Consider the following 23,835-nt stretch of genomic DNA (forward strand, 5'->3'; position numbering starts at 1 on the left):
CGTGTAAGTACTCCCTTCAGTTGCAGGTATGAGAACACCAATAGATCCCTCACCCTCAGTGCTTCCTCCAATTTCACTATTGTAATGAAGTGGCCCTGCCTCCACAGCTGCCCGATGCGTGCTAGGCCCTCCTCAAACTAACTCTGGAACGTAACAAGGATTGGAAATTGGTCCCTAACACCTAGGGCCCATAAATGACTCAGCGGCGATGGCCACAACTTTACCACCACCATTTCCGGGCACACACTTCAAATCTCCCATATGACCCCCAAAATGGGATGTTCTCTAATCCTCCTCGGGATTCGGTTCCTCTGGGCCCAGAGCCATTCCCCCACTGTGGCGGGTTGGAGATGCAAATTATCTAATACTATCCAATTGTGCTCCCCCTGCTCCATGAGGTGCAGGGTTAAGATCCTGAGCTGAGGAGCTTAAAAGTAAATTTGCAAGTCAGGGAAACCTACCCCCATTTCTCCTTAGGCAGCACCAGGACCTCGTATGCCACCCTGGCCTTCCTTTCCCACCATAGAAACCTGAGAAGTATCCCCTTTATTTCCCGAAATTTTCACTCTGGGACTGATATAATGAGCATCTGAAAGAGATACAACCTTCTCGGGAGAAAATTCATTTTGATAGCGTTAAGTTGTCCAAACCATGAGATAGTCAGCTTCCCCCATTTTTCCATATCTAAGAAGAGATTTCGGATCAGGGGTGGGAAATGTGCCTCATATAATCCCTTTAGATCCCTGGATGTCTGCTATTCCCAGATATTGTATTTGGTCCTCCTTGATCACCATTCCCTGAGATGCGAGCTGTTGCTGCCTCCGCTACTCCATTGGTTCCAAAGGGAACAAAATTGACTTAGCCCTATTAATCTTGAAGCCCAAGAATGACCCATACTCCTCTAAAAACTCCACCACTGGTGGGATAGACACCGCAGGGGTTTTGCAGGTGAAGCAGTATATCATCCGCGTATAAACCTACCTTGTTCTCCGTTGTACCCACTATGATTCCCGTCACTCGCGGGTTGTCCCTCAGCCTCTGGACTAGCAGATCTATGGATAGGGTGACTAAGACTTGGGAGAGAGGGCACCCTTGTCGTGCCCCCCGTCCCAGCTTGAACCACCTAGATAGCCCACCGTTTGCCATCACCCGTGCCTCTGGACCTGAATATAGAGCTATGACCCCTCTCATGAATCCACCCCCCAGTCCGAACTTGCGCAGGACCCCCCTCGGGAAGGCCCGGTCCACCCTGTCAAATACTTTCTCAACATCGACCGCCAGGAGTGTAGGATGCCCATCTTGCGCCCTTAAGCCTACGGGTAAATGGTCTGTGCGGTAGAAATATGAAAGTAAAGTAAATTACCATGTGTGAAACCAGTAGATTCGTGAATGTTTTGTAAAATCCCGGGGTATACCTGTCTTCCATGGGGCCTTAACCGTCTGCAACCTCCTGGTTGCTTCTAGGATCTCCTCGCTGGTAATGGGGGCGTTCAAGCCCATGGCCTCCTGAGTTGTCAACATCGGGAATGGAGTCCCCCCCAAGATAAACCCCCAATTCCTCCTCTCCGGGTGGCATCCCCCTTTCTAACAACTGCTCATAGAAGGCTATCCCCTACACTGTTCCCTTCATTATCCCCTCCGGGCCCCTCACTTCCGTGATCCATCTTTCCGCTCATTGTCCCCTTAAGCAGGCGACCAAAAGTGCATCCACCTTATCCCCGTTCTCATAATATTTTAGTTTTAGGAATTGGAGCTTGTGAACTATCTTCCTCACCTCCAGGAACTACAACTCCAGACTCTTCCCCCGCACTTCCTCTACTCATTCTTCTGGCCCGCCTCTGAGTTAGGTATTCCTCTTTCAAGAGTCCCTATCTCTGTTTGTAATTTATTCTCTAAGAGCGTCCTCTCACTCTACCTCCGAGCCCCTTCTCTAATTAGGGGTCCCTTCCACGTTGCCTTGGCTGCATCCCTCACTGTGCCCTGGTCCACATCCCCAGTATCATTCCGGGTGAAGTATTCCCTGATTGCCCCCTCAATCTCTTCTCTGAACACCCTATCCCTCCATAATGACTAATTGCACCTCCATATAGAGTTACCTAGAAAAAGGAAGGTGAGGCGCGCACTCTAGTTCCAGTCATATATACCTGCTGCCGCTCAGTTGATCTTCTCCTCCAAGCGCTTTCATGTCTCTAACAATCTTCAGGGAGGCAGTCTTTCTTTTCAGGTGTTACTGATTAGTTTCAAATTCAGTCTCAAGGAATTCTGGTAGCTGTAGTGATAGCACAATGTTTTCAATTCAGGTGACCAGGAACCAACTCCCCTCCAAAAGCACAATTCTTTCCCATAATTGGGGGAGGGGGGAAAACCATCATTTGGCTCTCCTAGGTGGGGCATAGTAACCCCGGTGCCACTGCCTCTGGAGACCGGGACTCTTGCAACATTATGTAGAAAAAGTAAGGTGAGGCATGCATATAGAGTTGCCTGCCTGCAAACCTCACCATGATAGGTCCATAGAAACCAGGTTGTGATCTGCCCAGCTAACCGGGTGAATCCTGGAGCCCATGGTTGAATCCTGGAGCTCCCTCGTTATGCATAAATAGTCAATACGAGTGTATGTCCCATGTGGTGGAGAGTAGGTTAAGCCCCTCTCCTACAGGAGGAAGAAACGCCAAACATCGCGCAGTTCATGGAAATCCAACACCTCTTGGAGCCCCTTGCCACTCCCTGCCGAGGCTTCTGTCCCCGACTGGTTCAGGGCCTTCCTGTCTAATGTGATATTCGCCCACAGGTTTAGGTCCCCCCCCCACAGTCATGCAGCCTGTGCCCTCCTTCATCAGTTTCACTAGCATTCGGCGCACAAATTTCAACTGTCCCTGGTTCGGGACAGTATTGTTGCGAAGGTAATTCGCACCCCCTTGATAAACCCTGATACAGCCAGCGCTCTCCCATCCACACTCCTCCACACCTTCTCCTCAATCATCCTGAGTCGTTTGTGTTTAAGGATGCCAACCCCAACTTTCCTAGTGTCTCTGGAGGACCAATAGGTTTGTCCAAGAAGCCCACAGGGCACTGTCCTTTCCTCCCCTTGGGAGAACCTTGTCTCTTGTATGAAAAGTACATCCATTCCCCCATCCTGAACTCTCTGGCCACAAGGGATCATTTTGTGGGCGAGTTGAGCCCTGTAACGTTAAGCGTGCAGACCCTCAGGTGATCCGCCTCCTACCCCAATCTGCCATTACCATGATCTACTTTGCACCACCTGCACCAGTTCCCCATTGTACCCGTCCAATTGTGCCTGTGTCCCTTCCTCAGACCTTGATTGGCCCCTATGCCAAGTTCCCTCAACTCCCAACCTTCCTTCCCGCCCCACACTCCCCTAACCGTTCCCTCCCCCCATTAACCTCCCCCTCCCCTTGAAATGTCCAGTCCCAGCCAGTTAACATCACTGGACTAGTACCGAACCACCAGTAAGGAACAAGTTACTTACCTGTAACTGTTGTTCTCCAGCATGGGTCTGGCATGGATTCACATGCTCATGAATATTCCCCGTCGTCAGGCTGGGAATCCTCGGTAAAGAAAAAATCAGTTTCAGTTTCGTTTCTGAACTGTCTTTCTACTAGTAACCAATCGCTGGTCTCTGGGTCATACTGCCCCCAGCCAATGACTGCCCTCTACCTAAGCCCCTCCTCTGGCAGCCATCTTCAGATTTTTACCGCACGTTCAAGTATTGGGAGTCCTTGTGCTATAGCTATCGAGCTTTTACTGCGTTTTTGTGAGTTTAATCTAATTTTTTCATTCAATCGAGCCTCAAGCTCCACCGTTTCTACTTCCGATCAACAGGGACCCGTTTCGGAATTTTCCACGCCCCTCAAGGGCGAAGTTTTCGTTGAGTTTCGCTTCTTGGAGGATTCCGGAAGATATTTGAGGCTTACCCCGCGTGGACATGGCCCAGGACAAAGGAAACACAACGCCCGGATCCAAGCTTTTCAGGAGCTGGATGCAGATTACAAAATGTCTTTAAGGAGGATGAGCATTCTCGATGCCTCTACTGCCTTCACGAAGACAAAACGCACGTGGAGAAGGACTGTGTTTTGCAAGAACATGTCTGACCGGACTATGAAGGATCGTCGTACCAGACTCACCAACCGGCTGGAGGGGAAGAGCCCAGTAGCAGGTGAGAAGAAGAGGAAGTCCGAGCGGTCTTCTAAGACCTTTGACGCCGTTCCGGTGACGGGGGCACAACAAAAGCCAAAGCTATGCGGGTCCGCGGGCACCGGAAGCGCCGATCGGTCGGGCTCCTCGGCTGCCAGGTAGGGCGCATTATCACCGACTGTTACGCTCACCTGGTATCCACAGGGACGCCACACAGCCCTGGTTGGATGATTTGCACTCTCGAACCCTCTCCCGGTCTCTTGGTAAGTCCTCTGGTTAAAGATGTGTCTGCAATATAGGAGAGCTGGATTCAATACCAGACTGTCTTTGTTTTCCCACATCCCTTGGCCTCAACTCCTTCCTCCCCCTTGGGCCTTCTCCTCACCTTAATATTGTAAAAGGTGGATTTTCCGTCCAGCTCCTCGTGGCTGGGGCGCATAGATGTGGTGGGCGAGCAGCGACCAAGTTACTTCACTGGTGAAAGCCCCCCTGTGGGAATCCAGGCCTGCTGCGACTCTGTAGGTTTGCTGCTTTACAGTCTTTAGATGCAGTTCTATGTTCCTTATAGTTCGAATAATAATGTCTTGCTTCTTTCCTTTTAGGTATGGAAAGGTAGTTTTGGTGTTGTCATGCAGTTGGAAGATGAGCATGGGCCAGTAGGCGAAAGCGCGGTGTGGGCGATGCTGTCCGGTGAGTAATGCGCAATGTGCGGCGCTGTTTCGCCTTTTATATTGCTAACCTGTGTCTTTTCTCTCCTTGCAGGTTGCGATGTTTCTCGCCGAGCTCCGTAATGTTCCAGCAATGATACTGACCAGGAGATGACTACCCAGGTAAGAATTGTGTGGCTTTCTTCATTCGGGAGTAAACGTGAGTAAACGCTTATTAATTCTGTCTGTCTTTCTCCTCTTTTCAGGTTAAGGTATTCCAGGATGCATGAGGTGCCGGATGATGGAGTTCGTACCTTCAGGTGAGTGGAACTTCTCCAGACCCCATGCTGGAGAAGAACCAAACCCCTTGGGTTCCCACCAAACTCCTCACTAGCTCAAGAGCCCCCTTCTAGCTCAAGATACCACCAGACTCCATTTTCCGCCCCCCCTTCTTCCAATGTTCCCTTGAACACGGCTGAAATAAGACCAAAAAGAACAATGAAGTCTCAAGTGTTTCCAACGGTGTGTCATGCCCAGGGTAGTGACAGGTGCCTGTCAGTAATTCACTTCTCAGACCGGGGCTCCCCTCGGGTATCTCCCCCATGCAGGGTATTTAGTTTCATAAACATTCGGGAGCCAGGCACTTTAAGTCTGTTGGGCCCCTTTAGGCGCCATCGCCTGTCCGCCTTTGCAGCTTTGCCATCCTCCGGTGTGGCCCCGCCTGCCCCGTTAATTCTCCAGTTACTCTCCAGATATCCTCTTTGGTGACTAGTTTGTAGTCATATCCGTCTACTTCAAAGGTGATCGAAAACAGGAATCCCCATCTGTACCAGATTTCTTTTTCGTTCAACCACCTTGTGAAAGGGCCGCACAACCGCCTCTTCACCAGGATTCGGGTGGACAGGTCATGGAAGATTGTGATTTTGGCATTATCCTGAGTCACCGTGCCCACTGATCTTGCCTGCTCTAGGATCTTCAACTTATCAGGGCAGTTGTGAAAGCGAGCTAACACTGACCTCAGGCCCCTGAATACCCCACCTGCTCTGTCTACCCTGTCGATTTTCAGCTCGTCAATGGTCTCATCCCCAAAGAGCAGCTTCACAACCCCATGGATGGCCCTATGCAGGTCTCTCTCTCTCGATTTCCCCCTCTTTCTTGAGCATGCCAAAAAAACTTAGATTGTTCCTCCTCTTCCGATTTTCAAAATCGGCCATTTTGAGGGTGATTTCAGTTTCTCTCCTCTCAAGCTCTGCTATCGCATGTCCATGTGTGTTTCCAACATGTCGAGGGAGGTCTGGTTGTTCTCCACCGTCTGTAGCCTCTGGTCCATCTTATCTATTATCACATTGATCTTGTCCAACTTCCCCCCTATGTCAGTTCTCATCCCCTGTATCTTTTCAAGTATAGAGGTGATGTCTTTTTTGATGGACCCGGGCCCGTTCCCCCACCGCCATATTTTGCGTGTGGCCCTGGCTCAGGTTCTCGGGTCCCCGGCTTTGTTGATATTCAAATCTCCCCAATGTGGTTCTCCAGTCCATGGTGGTTGGGGCAAGGATACCTCGCCATCCAATGCAGGTGCCCCCCACTCAGTGTTTCAGTCCCTCTGGTAGGTCTACACCCACTGTATCTTAACTCTGTGGTCCTCCAGGGGCCAGGATTACCCTACAAATGCCAGGACAAAGGGCCAGGCCCACTTTCATTACCACCAGTGTTTTGCTTATACAGTTGACAAACCCCAACGTCACAGATGAATAAGTTACTTACCAACTGGTAACGTTCTTTCGATTGGATGTTCATCCAACGTATTCTTCATCTTAGATGTATGTATTCCATCCAGCTTTGCTGCTCTTCATAAATTTTTTCGGCAGAGGGCACCGTGCGACGATGTCGTCAAGTTGATGGTCCATCGAAGGCCTCTGTCGAGGGTGACTTCATGGGGTGTATAAGTAGCACGCGCCCGTTGGCCTCAGTTCTGTTTTTCCCCTTTTTATCTTTGATCTTGTACTGTGTAGATTGTGCCGGCAGACAGGTATCAGCCTTGCAAGATTTGAGATGGCAATAACCCGGAAAAATCTACAGAGGGGTAGGCTGGGAGGGCGATGAGAAATACATTGGAGGAACATCCAATCGAAAGAAAGTTACCAGTTGGTAAGTAACTTGTTCTTCGAGTGGATTGTGTCCTCCAACATATTCCTCATCTTAGATAGACTCCCAAAGCAGTATTTTGTATGATTTCTCTGCAGGAGGGGTTAGATTTTTTCAATGCCCTTAGATGGTGGAATAAAGCACTGCTTTTCCAAAAGTCAGCTCCTTAGACTGGGAAGCATCCAGGCTATAGAATTTTGAAAAGGTTGCTGCTTCGCAAATGGACCTTATTGGAACACCTCTTTGAAGGGCTGTCGAAGAGGCGATGCCTCTGGTGAAATGAGCCCTTAACCCTTCTGGTGGGTCTTTTTGTGCTAGTCTGTAGCATTCTGAAATGGAAAGCATGATCCAGCGTGAAATTGTCTGTTTTGTCACCAATTGACCCAGTTTCCTTCCTGTGTAACCTATAAACAGCTGGTTGTCCACTCTAAGTCTGGAAAGCCTAGAGATGTAAAAGCGTAAAGCTCTTTTTGGATCCAACCAGTGTGATCTTTCCTCCTCCTTAGAAGGATGGGGTGGAGGATAGAATGCGGGTAAAACAATTTTCTGACTTAAATGAAAATCAGATATTACTTTCGGTAGAAATTATGGTTTAACCCTCAACACAACTCTGTCCTTATGGAATACAGTATAGGTTGGCCCAGAATACAGTGCCTGCAATTCGATCACTCTTCTTGCTGATGTTAAAGCAACTAAGAAGGCAGTTTTCCATGTTAGTAATATTAATGGACACGTGTGCATAGGCTCAAAAGGAGCACACATTAAGAATTTTAGGACTAAATTGAGATCCCAAATCGGTACTTGAAATGGGTGAGGAGGAAACACATTAGTGAGACCTTTTAAGAATTGTATTATCAAAGGAATTTTGAAGAAGGAGCATTCTTCCGACGAGCGCTTGAAAATGGAAAGCGCCGCAAGGTAACCTTTTATTGTTCCAATATTCAGACCTCTATGTGCTAGGTTCAGAAGGAAAGATAGTACTTCCGGAATAGAACATAGAGAAGGATCGACTTTCTTTTCTCTGCACCAGTTGCAAAACATTTTCCAACGGCAACGGTATAGAGACTGTGTTGCTGGCCTTCTTGCCGAAAGCAACACCTCCATAACATCATCTGGAAGGTTCCAATCCCTGTATCTCAGCCTTTCAGATACCAAGCATGAAGGTTGAGCGTTTTGACCTCTGGATGGAGAACCTGACCTTCCATTTGAGAGAGAAGGTTCTCTCTCTGAGTAAGACGTACTGGAGGACAGATGGACATGTCTAGAAGGTCCGGGTATCACGTTCTCCTGGCCCAATCCGGGGCAATTAGGATCATGCGGCTCCCGAAGCGTCTCAGCCTCCTGATGACCTGAGGAATGACGGGAATGGGAGGGAATGCATACAATAGTGGGAAATTCCACTCCACCACGAACGCGTCCGCCAGGGCTCCTCTCGGGGGAAATTCCCTTGAGCAATACCTTTCACATTTTCGGTTGATACCGGTTGCAAATAGGTCTACTTGAGGGGTTCTCCAAAGGGCGAAAATCTCTTGAATGACTTCCTGAGCCAGTTCCCATTCGTGGGACACCGTGCTCTGCCTGCTCAGAGCATCTGCCGTCATATTCTCTTCCCTGGCTAGATGAATTGCCGTTAAAGAGATTCCCTCCTGAATTGCCCAATACCAGAGCTGCATTGCCTCTCTGCACAGAGGTAGTGATCCCCACACCTCCTCTTTTGTTTAGGTAATGCATGGCCACTGTGTTGTCCGTCATTATCAGGACATTCTTTCCCCTGGCAGTGCTAGTCTGATTGCTCTCAGCTCTAAAAGGTTGATGTGTAGTTTGGACTCCGATGGAGACCAACGACCGTTGATTGTCAAATCATTGGCATGAGCTCGCCACCCCATGAGTGAGGCGTCTGTCACTACTGTGATCTCCGGCCATGGTTCTCCTTTTAGGATGTTCTCTGTACAGGTCCACCATAGAAGATCTTGTCGGACCTTGTTCGGAATCTGAAGAAGATCCGTCATTTGACCAGAGATCTGGGACCACTGAGTCTTTAGAGCCCATTGAAGGGATCTCATCCTCAAGCGTGCCTCTGGCACCAGGAAAATGCAGGATGCCATGAGGTCGAGCAACCTTAATAAGTCGTAAGCCTGGAGATTTTGGGCATTTTGGAATTTGCAAACCATCTAAAGAATGTCTTGAGCCCTCGACTTGGGAGGCAAGCTCTTTCCCAAGGATGTGTCTAATACAGCTCCTATGTACTGAAGCTGTTGGGAGGGTGTAATTTGCGACTTCTTGAAATTGAGGGAGAAGCCCAGTCTGTGGAGGAAGTGGCAGGTGACTTTCAGATGATCCAGTGCTTGCTCGGCAGAACGCGCCCTGATCAACCAATCGTCCAGGTAGGGGTAGACATGAATCCCCCTTCTCCTGAGGTACGCTGCCACCACTACCATTAACTTAGTGAAGACCCTCGGGCGGCGGTCAATCCGAATGGCAGGACTCAAAACTGATAGTGTGAGTCGCCAACTACGAACCTCAGGTATTTTCTGTGCTTGAGATGAATCGGCACATGAAAATAAGCATCCTCAGGTCCAATGACACCAACCAGTCCTGAAGTTGAAGGGCATGAAGGATCTGAGAAAGGGTAACCATCTTGAACTTGTCCTTCCTGAGGAACTTGTTCAAGTTTCTTAAATCCAAGATGGGTCTCAGTCCTCCGTCCTTTTTGGGGATCAAAAAATACGGGGAGTACCATCCCTTGTTCCTCTCCGCTGCAGGTACTGGTTCTATAGCACCTTTCTCCAGCAGGGTTAGAACTTCCTGCTGTAGGAGCGGGTTCGAAGACTTCAATGGGTGTCTCCCTGGTGGATTGCTTTGAGGTTGCGTTAGAAAAGGAAGGCAGTAGCCTTGGGCTATTATTTCTAGAGCCCAAACATCTTAAGTAATGGCTCGCCATTCTTGCAGATGCTGTGACAGCCTGCCTCCTACAGGTGTTTTGTGATGCAAGTCCTCAAAGTGGTTTTGTGGCGGATGTTGCAGCCACTGATGGCAGAGAGGCTGCAGCTGGAGCTGGCTTTGCACGTTTTCCTCGTCCACCGCGAGGGGCCTTTTTCTGGTCCATTTGACTGGCCATTCCTCTCGCCTTTCCATATGAGGTGTAGTAACGATAGGATCGTCCCCTCCACGATTGTCCTTAAGTACGAAAAGGCTGAGGTTACCTAATAGCAGCTCCTAAATATTTGGCAGCTGCTTTTGAGGTCTGCAACCTCTCAAGGCTCTTGTCAGCCTTGTTGCCAAAAAGGTGAGACCCGTCAAAAGCCATGTTCAGAAGGCAGTTCTGTACGTCCGGTGCAAAACCCGACTTCCGTAACCACGCAAATCTGCGCATTACCGTGCTAGTGCCCATGGACCTGCTTACACTATCGCAGTGTCCAATCCAGATTGAAGGGATTCCTGCATGGCTTCCTTTCCATCTCTAACGATGGCTAGGAACCCTTCCCTTTCTTCCCCTTCTGGTATGTGCTCCGCCGCCATTGCGATGCACTCCCACAGAGTGTACGAAAATGTTGCCAAAGCACGTGTGGAGTTGGCAGATTTTAAAGCCATACTCCCAGCTGAAAATACCTTCCGTGCCCAGCCATCCACACGCTTATCGTCCCTGTCTGGAGGGATAGAAGGGTAGGCAAGTTTGTTAGAAGCTGTGGCTGCCTGTATGACCAGACTCTCGGGAGTTGGATGTTTTGACAGATAGCTGGGGTCGCTACTGGCCGGCCGGTATTTTGAGGTGAGGGATTTATTTACCGGAGTAATAGAATCCGGAGTTGGCCAATTCTTGGCCACCCTGTTTTGCAAGGCTACATGAAAGGGTAGTACTGGGTCTTCGGTGGGACCATGGTCCAATATATTTGTTAAATCATCTTGGATGAATTGGGCTGGAGGTCTAGCCCATCTAAAGTAATCGACTACCTTTGTCATTAATTGACGGTATGATGGACTGGCATGCTCTCCTGGTTCTGGTCTGCCAAAGTCATTCTCAGGAGATGTGTCAATGCCACTTGCATTGTGTAAAAATTCCACCAAATCCCTCATTCTGCTTTCCTCTGAGATCAAGCATTCTGGGACAATTGGGGTGCCATATTCTAGCCCAAAAGGTACATTTTCCTCATCAGATCTCTCTTGCTCCTCAAAAATTGAGGTCAGGGATTTGAAAAACTCCTTCCTGGAGAGAGGCTTGAAAACCTTCTCTGGGAGAGGAGGAGGAAGAGGTGTAGTACTGGGCTCTGAGGATATTACAGGTTTTGTAACCTTATCCTCGTCCTTTTCTGGCTTTCCTGGCTTGACTGGAGCCTTTGGCGCAGAGGGTTTCGGTGTCGACATCGATAAGGGCGTTGACAGCGTCGACAATATAGTAGTCGTCAACAGGGTCTGCTTCGAGGGCGACGAGGTGGTCTTCAAAGCTTTTCCCTTCGAGGTGTGATGGGTATCGGACAGCGTCGGTGACCTCGAACGGTCGACTCAAGTGTTTTTCGCTCGGCGTCCTGGAAGGTTCCCTATCCTTCCTTTTTCGATCACCCACGGCTCGAGGGCGCGCGAGTGTCGGAGCGATGACGCTCCCGGCTGGCTTCCGAAGAAGGCGCGGACCGAGGCTTCGCTTTCTCAAACACCTCCATCATTTTGACCCTGAATGCCTCCCACTCTTCGGAAGACAAAGGTTTCGTGGGGCATTTCATCCTTTTCGGAGACTCGTCTGACGACGAGGTGGAGGGAGACCTATGGCGTAGTTTCTTCGATTCTTTTGACGAAGACGACGAGCGATGGGAATCGGTACGGGACCTAGACCGATGCCTTTCGCGTCGAGGAGATTTCTCCTCACGGGATCTCGACACTAGAGGCTTTACGATTGGTTTTTCGACCTGCCTGTAGCTTTCCTCTCCTTTCTCGCAAGGCCTTCGCCGTCATCGCCTGACACTTCGTACAGGCCTCCATGTCATGGGCTTCTCCGAGGCACCACAAACACTCTCGGTGCGGGTCCGTGATCGACATTTTTGAGCCGCACGACTTGAACTTTTTGAATCCCGATCTCGAGGTCGTGGTCGGCGTCGATGACGAGGACATATTTTTATTATATATTCTTTCACAGAAGTCGAGGCACGCCGAATGTCCGAAGCAACGTATACTGCAGAATTACGAAACTGAGGCCAACGGGCGCCGCGCGTGCTACTTATACACCCGATGACGTCACCCTCGACAGAGGCCTTTGAGGGACCATCGACTCAACGACATCGACGCACGGCACCCTCTGCCGAAAAAATTTCCGAAGAGTAGCAAAGCTGGATGGAATACATCTAAGATGAGGTATACGTTGGAGGACACAATCCACTCGAAACCATATTTATGAGCCACATTTACAAGGGATGAAGAGTCTTCAAGGAATGCAATCCTGAAAAGTATCCTGAGATTAATATCTTATTTCAGGAGCAACAACTATGTAAACAGGACCTTGATAGTTATAAGAAATGTAATGCTAATCATTGACAACAATTCAGCAGCGCCGGGGGGGTATGTTAAAGGTCACATATGGAAACGAATACATAAATAAGCACCATCTTTGCATCACAATTAAAATATATGTTTTACTCTATGACACATTTTTCATTACTGCGCAAGTCCTGCTGTGTTCTACGTTTAAAAAAAGCAAAATTCTGTTGATCATGCTTTAGATCAATCTTGAAAATGATGATTTGAGAAAGACGATTTGAAAACAACGTCTGTTATTTTGCATTCATTTCGCAGCCATAATCGAAATGTGTTTCTACATATGCATAAAATGACACTGATGCAACCAAATGTCTGTATTTACAAACAAAACATGTGTCTGCAGACTTGTCTGAAGTGGGATGTTTTAAAAACAATATGTGTGAAAGGGCAGTAGTTGAGACCAAAAGAGAAGTGAGCTCATGCATGCTGGATGTCTTTAGATGAAATGACATTTCTATTCTCCATGGACCACCTTTTTCAATATTCTTTGCATGACAGAGCTCCGAATCGTCTCAGTTCCTACACCACCACCAGTTAAGTTGGAGAATCTTTAATCATTAATGGTATCCGTGTTGGATCACATGGAGGAACACAATGGAGAGAGAGAGAATCTGTTTTTGTTTTTTAGCCAAATCTGGAATTACAATTTAGAATACTCACCTGTAATATAAGTTTGCAGTCTTTAAAAAGTTCCATATTAATAAGTTCATCCTTGAGATTTGGGGGAAAAGCCAATACATCTCTGCAGTGCTCATCAACACAAAAGGCATAGCCCTCCAGATCTTGGACAGCATTAACTTTAGTGAATCCTTCCATCTTCAAAGCGTAACATATATCATGGACACTATCAACAAATAATAACATACAATTATATGAAGAAGTCTTTCAAGTACAAAATGCCAATCAGAAACATTACAGATCACAGAAATGACATGACACAACTGAATTTAACAACACAATTAATACCCAGGGAATATAGTCCCCCCTCCATTTATGCCATAGTGTGGGATCACAAAACACCTTAACAGAGAAAAAACACTGGTTTGTAGTTACAGCCAAATATACGATTAGGAAAGCCTACCTGGCTTTGTTTTAGATCTTTTCAGTATTAAATCAACAATTGAATTATACAAAGAACATTTTTGCTGCTTCTTTAAAATGAACTATAACCCCTGCATTAACAATAGAAAAGTGAAAACAGAGCACAAACACTGCTGCTGCATCCCAAGAGGCACAGAGCGGCAGCTGGAGATTGGGTCATTTTTCCGACTGAAGTTAGGATCTCTGGGCTCTATGTAAAGCCTTTTAGCTTATCTTCCCTTCAGATGGGATTTCCCTTTCACTTGATACATGTATTTGTCCTTTAGCCACTGAAGGTAAAGCTTTGTGCAGGTATGGCCACTTTATTTTATTTTGTTTTATTACTTGTAGCATGACTCTAGCTCAAGAGCAGTGCAGCGCTTTACAGTAGGATTGTGCCCGAATTGGGCTTGCCATTTTTTACAGTAACTGAGTACTTGTTTACAAGACACGTGCCAAGTTCAAATGTGCTTGTTCCAAATTGATAAGTACAGTGCTATTGCCACATCAAACAAGAAAACAGTAAATTATATATGTGTTGACCTATTTTCTTAAACTAATTCCTGGTTACTACAGTTTGCAAACACGTATTTCGACCAGCTCAGTCTTTTTCAAGGCAAAATTCAAATCATAATAAATAAAAAATATATACCAGAAAATAACCATTCAAAAATATAAGAATACAACAAACGTGTGATAATGTTCAATTTACATCCAAGAAGGGGCTACATAAGTAGGGGATAGAAAAAGAGTGAAGAGGGAAAGAAAAAGAAACAATAGAGTTAGATCAACGTCCGAAAACACATCCTGAAAATAATCCACTTTAGGTTACCAATTGATAGCATAATTGCATGGCAGAAAACTAGTGTCTGTACAGTATCACAGTCTATTGAGACGATTATTAACAGTATAGTTCATAAATCAATGGTTTAACAATTACCCTTCATTGTGAAATCACAAGATATTCAGGAAACATTAAAATCATTGTAGGAAAGAACTCTAGTTCCCTTGATATGAGATTATTCTAGAAGTTCTAAGCAACCCTTGCAACATTAGCATGTTATTTCCAAGGAATAATAATGAGCTACTCCTAGCTTCTTGATAAAGCCATCGTACTCGAAAGCAGGATGCCCGATTGAAGTTAAGGAATTACATGCTACTAGGTTTAGGAAACTGGATAGCTACTTACCCTAAATCTGTGTTAGTAGTCCCCTCTGCATAGCTTAGGTTAAATAAGCTGTAGATAACGGAGTCCAATGACTTTAGAAATGAATAAATAGATATTATGTGTCAAAAGGGAACCCCAATTTCATATGGTTTCCAAATAAAACTGTGTACAGGAACCCACAATACTACTCACCCTATATTATGTCGGAGAACCCTCAAAAGTAAAGTTATGTAGAAAAAGCACATCCATTTCTGAAATCATTGATTCCTATGAATAGATTCCCTACAAAAATAGAGTGAAATTAGTATTGTCTCTCTTTGTCAAGAGTTGCGCATATAATGTTGCTGAAATTCCGTCCTATCTAAAAAAGAAATTCGCAATACCTAATCACCTAGGCTCTTACCACAATTCCTAGAGATTCATTAGTCCATGTCGGGTACCTCCTCAATGAAGGTCCCAGCCTTTGTCTGGCGTCTGCGTGCAATCTCTCGTGGGCGCCATTTTCTTATGTGTTTATATAAGGCAGGTGACGTCACGTGTGTGCGATGTTCAACGTGACAGCCACTGCACTCCTGAACCCTGTAGTCGGCGAGATATTGGTAGTCAGCTTGCCGCCAGTTTAAAAGTAAATGCCATACAGTTTCATCGGTATGCCGCTCCAGCAATTAGGACTTGCCCAAATTAATTAGCATTGTGTGGACTAGATAATCTGTGGTCAATTGTGGTATGATATATTAAACTGATCCTGCTTTCGGCACCACAGTCAATCAAGTTACATAAATGTATTGACATTGATATACTGATATAAAGTCGATGGTTGATACCCTATCTATCACTAATTGTTAAATCTGGTGGTCATGCATTGGAATAAAGGGAAATCAGTACTCCTACAGAGATTTAATTGCATACGGATATACTGCTAAGAATAGACCATTGTAGTTAGAGGTTGGTGTTCGAATTCCTAACTGTGGAATTGGTCCACCAACATTAGATCGTTGGCAGACGAGGCCGAAACTAAGCCAAATATTCCTACCTATACATTATTCCTATTGGATCAAACTACTGATAATCAAACACACATATTGGGATTCATATAGTCTCTGTTCATCCTTGGTCATGCATTACGTACATAGAGAAGAATCAATGTCACTTCAATGATCTCCCCATTTAAGGAAGTTGTCTAAATGAACCTTTTTGCAGATACAGATGATTGCATACAGTATATACTTTAATCTGCAATTGATACATTCTCTTATTTCTGTTTTATCCCTCCATGACATACAAACATTGTGGTATTACGGTGCACATATCTACAGACACTGCATGTCCCAGATTTGTGAAAACCTTTAGGTGTATATCTTAGCCAATCGCTGCCACTCTCCTTCTCAATAACTGGTTTTAAAAAAGACAGACATCATTTGTTATTAATTGTAGGTGCACAAGTGTACACAAATCTGGGCTTGTCCTCAATATAGTTGCTCAAAACGGTATCTAGTTATAGTAAATGCCAGTTTTTTAGTACCATTCCGAAAATCAAATTGCTGTCATATGAGTACTTTGTGATAAACTTATCCCTTGTTTCTTGAAAATCTGTACTCCTTCCTTGTAATTTTATCATGTCCTCTCTCCGGACAGAGTATGCCTCGTCTCGGGCTTGACGCACACAACCTTGTTAGTACCCTCGTTCTTGAAACCTTAGTTAACAAATCACACTCCTGCTCAAAAGTCATGTTCGTACTACAATTGCTTTTGGCGCTATAGAATTCTTCCACCAGAATATTAGCAATGGTTAATTTCTTGTGACAAATACTAGCAAATAAGGTGGAATTCACTTCTGTTGGCTTCCTAAAAGTCTTGGTTTCCACATGTCCTTCTGCCATATATATATCGTGAGATCAAGAAAATCTTTAGAAGTCGCATCAATGGCTCCTGTAAACTCAATGCCAAAAGTATTATCGTTCAAGTAATCAGTAAATCTATTAAAACTGTCTAGGGTACCATTCCATACTAGAAATACGTTGTCAATGTATCTCTTCCAGAGCTTGATTTCATTGTGGAATTCATGATCATTCTAAATGCAATTATGTTTAAAAGATCCCATGAATAAGTAGGCCAGTGATGGTGTGTATTTCGCTCCCATGGTACACCCTTGTTTTGTGCATTGTAGCAGTCATTAAATAAAAAATAGTTGTGTTGCAATGTACATTTTTTTAAAAATGTGATCATGTCCACATGTTCTCTATCTGAAGCTCAAAAGTCTCGATAAGTAGGGTGACCAGTCGTCCGGGTTTTCCCGGGACAGTCCGGGGAAATCACCCGACGTCCATTGGTCCCGGGAGTTTTTTTCTTTTATAAAACCTGTCCGGGGTTTCAGATATGGTCCATTTTTCTGCCGGGACCCGATTTCGAAATCTTGAAATCGGGTCCCGACGCAAATCTTTTTGCGCGATTGGGGGCTTGAAATGCTTTTCAAGCCCCCATTGCCTCCCCCTTCCCCTCCCCGGCGCTCTCCTCCAATGAGAGGAGTGTGCATGTTAGCACAAACCCCCACCCCCCGCAACAGGCCAACGACATAGAAGTAGGACTAAAGTTGTATGTGCATTTACCTTAGTCCTACTTCTATTTCGAAGGCCCGTCCGGGTTTCTTTTTTTAGAAATCTGGTCACCCTATCAATAAGTAAAGTCTAAGGTTTGAATTGCCAAACTGTGCTCAATCAATGCATACTCTGTCCAGAGAGAGGACATGATAAAATCACAGGGAAAGAGTACAGATCCTCAGTTTCTCAAGAAACAAGGGTGAGTTCATCACAAAGTACTCACAAGACAGCAATTTGTTGTATGGAATGATACTAAACAATTGGCATTTACTATTACTAGATACCGATTTGAGCAACTATATTGAAGACAAGTCCAGGTTTGTGTACACTCGTGCACCCACAATTAAAAACAAATTATGTCCGTCTTTTTTAAAACCAGTTATTGAGAAGGGGAGTGGCAGCGATTGGCTAAGATCTGCATCTAAAGGATTTCACAAATGTGGGACATGCAGTGTCTGTAGATATGGGCACCGTAATACCACAATGTTTGTATCCCATAGAGGGATAAAAATGGAAATAAGACAAATAATTGCAGATCAAAGTATATAGTGTATGTGATCATCTGTATATGCAAAAAGGAGTATAGTGGCAACACTATACAAGAATTGCGGGTAAGGATCAGAGAGCACCTGTCTTGTCTCAGTAGTCAGGATCCTAAACTGTCTTTGGCGAATCACTGTCAAGACAAGCATCAGATGGACAACAAGACGGATATTCAATTCATTGGCATACAAAAAGCATCTTGCAGCAAAAAAGGTGGAGATATGCAGCAGTGTCTAAGCAAATTGGAATCTAAGATGATTTGAAGATTACGATGTATAACACATGGTCTCAATAAGGAGCATGAAATTAATGTTTTCCTATAATCATGATCTTTTTTATATTTCTATACAGGCAATTGTTTGGTACTATTAGTCTGATATTGATCAGTATACTATACTGAGAATGTATATCTAATATGGAATATGTAAAGACTGTGTGTTAGTATTTGAAACAGCTTGGCAAAAAGGTTGATGCACTGTCATGATTAATTTTAATTTTTATACCAGTCCATCGCTGCTACCCATCCAAAGAATGTGGATGATCTCCACATAGGACCGCTTCAATGTTAATTTTGACAACTTCCTTAAATGAGGTGATCATTGAAGTGACATTGATTCTTCTCTAAGTATATAATGCATGACCAAGGATGAACAGAGGCTATGCGAATGCCAATATGTGTGTTTGATGATCAGTAGTTTGATCCAATAGGATTGATGTATAGGTAGGAATATTTGGCTTAGTTTAGTCCTCGTCTGCCAACGATCTAATGTTGGTGGACCAATTCCACAGTTAGGAAAGTTAAATACTTGGTTTTTAATTTACTGCTGTGCTCGATATTCAATGTAATTGTGGATATCAAGCTATTCATATTACTGCATTGGTACTTGTACATTTGTTCTTAGGTTGTGGTAACCATTTAAATACAAATAAAATGAGTATAGCAAAATAATCAAAGCAAACAGCAGGAAACTTTACAGATAATGGAATGTGAATTGTTTCCAACCTCTAACTACAATGGTCTTTTCTTAGCAATATATCTGTATGCAATTAAATCTCTGTAGGAGTACTGATTTCCCTTTATTTTAATGCATGACCAACAGCATTTAACAATTAGTGATAGATCGGGTATCAGCCATGGACTTTATATCAGTATATCAATGTCAATACATTGATGTAACTTGATTGGCTGTGGGACCTGAAAGCAGGATCAGTTTAACATGTGCATACTACAGTGTCATACTACAGTTGACCACAGACTGAGTTTATTAAGTCCACAAGATGCTAATTATTTTGGGTAAGTCCTAATTGCTAGAACGGCATACCGATGAAACGTTATGGCATTTACTTCTAAACTGGCAGCAAGCTGACTACCAATATCTTGCCGACTGCGGGGGAGTTCAGGAGTGCAGTGGCTGTGACGTTGTGACGTCACCTGCCTTATATAAACACATTAAAAAAAGGCGCCCGCGAGAGATTGCACGCAGACATCAGACGGAGGCTGTGACCTTCATTGAGGAGGTACCCGACATGGACTAATGAATCTCTAGGAATTGTGGCAAGAGCCAATGTGATTAGGTATTGCGAATTTATTTTTTAGATGGGACGGAATTTCAGCAACATTATATGCGCAACTCTTGACAAAGAGAGACAATACTAATTTAACCCTATTTTTGTAGGGAATCTATTGAGGCAATTATTTCAATTGGGAAGTCCTCACCTATGACCTAGGAATCAATGAATTCAGAAATGGATGGGCTTTTTCTACATAACTTTACTTTTGAGGATTTTCCACCATAATATAGGGTGAGTAGTATTGTGGGTTTCGGTACATAGTTTTATTTGGAAACCATATGAAATCGGGGTCCCCTTTTGACACAAACTATTTATTAATTTCTAAAGTCGTTGGACTCAATTATCTACAGCTTATTTGGCATAAGCAATGCAGAGTGGACTACTAACACAGATTTAGGGTAAGTAGCTATCCAGTTCCCTAAACCTAGTAGCCTGTAATTCTTTTACTTCAATCGGGCATCCTGCTTTCGGGTTCGATGGGTTTATCAAGAAGCTAGGACTAGCTCATTATTATTCCTTGGAACTGACATGCTAATGTTCCAGGAGTTGCTTAGAACTCCTAGAATAATCCCATATCAAGGAAACTAGAGTTCTTTCTTACAATAATTTTAATGGTTTCCTGAATATCTCGTGATTTGACAATAGAGGGTAATTGTTAAACCATTGATTCATGAACTAGACTGTTAATAATCATCTTAATAGACTGTGATACTGTACAGACAAATGTTTTCTGCCATGCAATCATGCTATCGATTGGCAACCTAAAGTGGATTATTTCCAACATGTGTTTTTGGACATTGATCTAACTCTATTGTTTCTTGTTGTCTTTCTCTGTTTCCCCTCTTTTGTATCCCCTACTTTTGTCTCCCCTTATTTGGATGTAAATTGACCATTATCACGTGTGCTGTATTTTGATATTTTTGAATGGTTATTATCTGGTATATATGTTTGATTGATTATGATGTGATTCGGTTACCTTCAGAATTTTGCCTTGAAAAAGAGCAAGATGGTTAAAACACTTGTTGGCAAAATGTAGTAACCAGGAATTAGTTTTATCAAATAGGTCACCACATACATAATTTACTTTTTTCTTGTATAATGTGGCAATAGCACTGTACTTATCAATCTGGAACAAGCTCATTTGAACTTGACACATGTTTTGTAAATTTGTTTAAGTCTTAGGCAGGGGTTAGCCTAATTGGTGCCAGGATCTGCAGCTGTTCCCATTTCTCACTGTTGTCACAATCTGATTAAATAATTATTTTAGCCAAAGTAACAATTGAACTAAATAATGGGATGAAATGCATCCACGCTGCAGTCAGCTTGTTTGTTTGTCGTTTCCCGTGGTGAGTATCAAAACACACTCTGTCTTGGACAAGCGCCTAGGAGCAACAACCTCTACCTGATGCTCACAAATCTTTAACACAACACAGGGAGAGGATATTAGAGGTTTTAGTCATTACTTCTTTCTTTTTAGTGGCCTGTATCTCACTTCATTTCCCTATTGGAAAGTCTAACTGTCCCTAGTTTCCATTCACTAGTCCTAGTTGGCGCTGATGTTATGCCCATCTAGTTCAGGGATAGAGAAGAGTCTGTCACTTGCCTTACTCACTAGTTTCCTATTTCTAATACACTCTTACAGAAGTTTGTGGTTATTTATTGCTTCCTTCTAGAGTGAAACTTTAAAATCACAATCTATATGTATATCAACAACTTATAAAGCAGTGCTAATCTGCTGTTTAAAACAACAATGACTTCTTTTACCCAAGCTGCCACTTGGGGTCTTGGGGGTTCAGGATTCCAACCTGAACCTCTAAAATATGGTTGACCAGTTTCAGCAGGATTGGCCTAGGTCTAGCCACTTTCTTCAGGACAGTGTCCCAGTACAAAAATCAGGATCTAAGAGAGAGAGAGAGAATATGGTTTGCGTTATGGACTATTCTTTTCGCATATCTTGTTATCCTATATTAAGCAAGTAATAATATGAGGAAAGTGTGGGGAATAGAAATTAAATTTACCACTGATGGCAATTGACAGTGCAGCAGCCTTAGGTTAAGATTGAATTTAATTGGAAAGTTCCTACCAATTATCTATATATCTGAAAGTAAAGGATTAAGGTGGCAAGTCTGTTATAAAATGCTCTGTTTGACTGAAAGGTATATATGACAAGGTACACTTAGGAGAGAATTCCTAAAGTTAGTGTGTAAGTAACAACATAACTAAATAATGGGATGAAATGCATCCACGCTGCATTCAGCTTGTTTGTTTGGCGTTTCCCATGTTGAACCATCATGCTGAATATATATATAGCTTCCCATATGATCTCACGCGTTGTAACCCATTATGTAAACATAGTTACGATAGGATTTGTCTATATAAGATCTAACATTCTAAAAAAACAGTATAATAAATTGAACTCCATATAATGGACTCTGTATAATGAACTACACATAATGCAATCTTATAGACAAAGGGATCCATGGTAATACCTTGGTAATACCTTATTAGTTTGTTGGTTAATATTCTAATGCTTTTTAAATTAAGTCCTATAAGGACCATGATAACCAAACAAAGTGATGCAACTGATTCAACTGTGTTGAACATTGTAAATCAACCTCAAACAATTAATGTAAGTGAAGCTTAATACTGACCCAGACACTAAACTTGGCTTACACATAGGGATACAACGCATTTTACTGTACTGTATTCCGGGTCTTATAGGATTACCAAATGCATTCACATCAACAATTTATTGTACAGACAATGCATTTCAGTAGCCATACATAGTAGTTCTTCAGTGTAAATCAATATGCATAAAACTCACAGTTTGTAAGTTATTGAAACTAATTTAATTCATACTAGGTCCGTGTGCCTAAGGAACAGAACCCATTATTTTGTATACTGTACCCCTGTTAAGGATTTCAATCAGGCAATACACCCTGGTCTCAGCCTAGTATGCAGTGCACAAATGAAATACTTATTTTATTATGTCTATAGGTTCAATATTCTTATTGATAGACCACTCATATCACAACCCTTCTCAAAATACCCCCAGGTCACAATGGACCAGGAATCAGGCTGGTTGGTAAAGGTAATATTGATTTATTTATTTAAAATTCAAATCAAACTTATGTTTTAATATATGGGGCAGCAATCATCAATGTGGTGACAATACAAATAGAAAGGTATGCAATACAGTTGCATTCCCTTTTAGCAACACAAAGTATAAAACACAGAGAAAAGAACAGTTTTGGCTTGTTTGAAAGATAGCGCTTGAGTTAGGATTTCCCCTGCAAATTCTCAACTCACAAATAAGCAATTCTACACAGCTGTAAGGGAGCAGCAGGTATTCGGGAATAAAGAACAGTGTACAGGATTTGATTACAACCTTCCCTCCCCAAACAAGAGAGAAAAACGGTTTGGAAATCTTAGGGCCTCATTACACGGATGGCGGTAAGGATTTACCGGTACCGGTAAAATACCGGTAACGGTAAATCCTTACCGCCTTACTACGAGGTCCCTTTGTGGGTTGGGGGATTTAACGCCTGCTTTTTGCCCTATGGGGCAAAAATGGGAATGGGGAAGGGCAATGGTGGAAGGGGGAATTACCGCCCCGCCAACCTTGGAATGGGGCGGTAATTCCCCTTTCCGCCAAGGCGGTGCTGGTATTTTACCGGCATGAACCATGGTGCTAACAGCGCCATGGTTCTCCGCCATCCGTGTAATGAGGCCCTTAGACTTTTAAAATGACATTCGAAAATGGCTGTGTGAAACAATAAAAAGTGTGCAAAAGTCCTTAAATCAATATAAATCTCTATGGGAGCAACACAGAAAAGATGCTAACAATCATAAGCTTTAGTATGAGCAACAGTAAACACTTTGGGCCTCATTACGTGTTTGGAGGAATGGGTTTACCGGCACCGGTAATGGTGCCGGTAAACCCATTCCTCCCTATTACGAGGTTCCCTTGCGGGACCTGCACAGAACATCTGGTCAGACCAGACGTCCTTAGCGGGTCCCGCAAGGGGACCAAGGAGCTAATAACTTTAATAACGTTATTAGCTCCATCCCCATTCCCATTGAGCCCTATGTGGGCTCAATGGGAATGGGGATTGGTTTTGTGAATGAGGAATTACCGGGTCCTCCAAGGTTGGAATGACCCGGTAGTTCCTCATTCACAGAGCCCGGACACGATTTTGAGGCAGACATGGAGCTAATAGCACCATGGCTACCTCCAAACTCGTAAAAAGGCCCTTTGAATCTTTATGGAAGTTTGGAAATAATTGAAATCGGAAATCACACGTGTAAACTTTGCAGAAATGCGAATTTTCGCCTAAAATTCACTAAATGATCTTTAAGAAAAACAGGTGAAGTACACTGTTTTCGGATGCGGTTCTTGTGTTTGGAT

General features: G+C 44.0%; 1 protein-coding gene across 2 annotated transcripts in view; it reads right to left on the minus strand.

The window, feature by feature from the left end:
• The window catches only part of NSUN7 (NOP2/Sun RNA methyltransferase family member 7), a 1,712,923-nt gene that overhangs the window by 738,461 nt on the left and 950,627 nt on the right, over nucleotides 1-23,835 (minus strand). For both annotated transcript variants that reach the window (XM_069631762.1, XM_069631763.1), the window contains exon 6: nucleotides 13,128-13,311. In XM_069631762.1, coding sequence (XP_069487863.1) covers nucleotides 13,128-13,311 — 184 coding nt within the window. The remainder of the gene's footprint in view (nucleotides 1-13,127; nucleotides 13,312-23,835) is intronic.

The sequence above is a fragment of the Ambystoma mexicanum genome, chromosome 6q, assembly GCF_040938575.1.
Source record: "Ambystoma mexicanum isolate Mex_15411 chromosome 6q, UKY_AmexF1_1, whole genome shotgun sequence".
NCBI lineage: Eukaryota > Metazoa > Chordata > Amphibia > Caudata > Ambystomatidae > Ambystoma > Ambystoma mexicanum.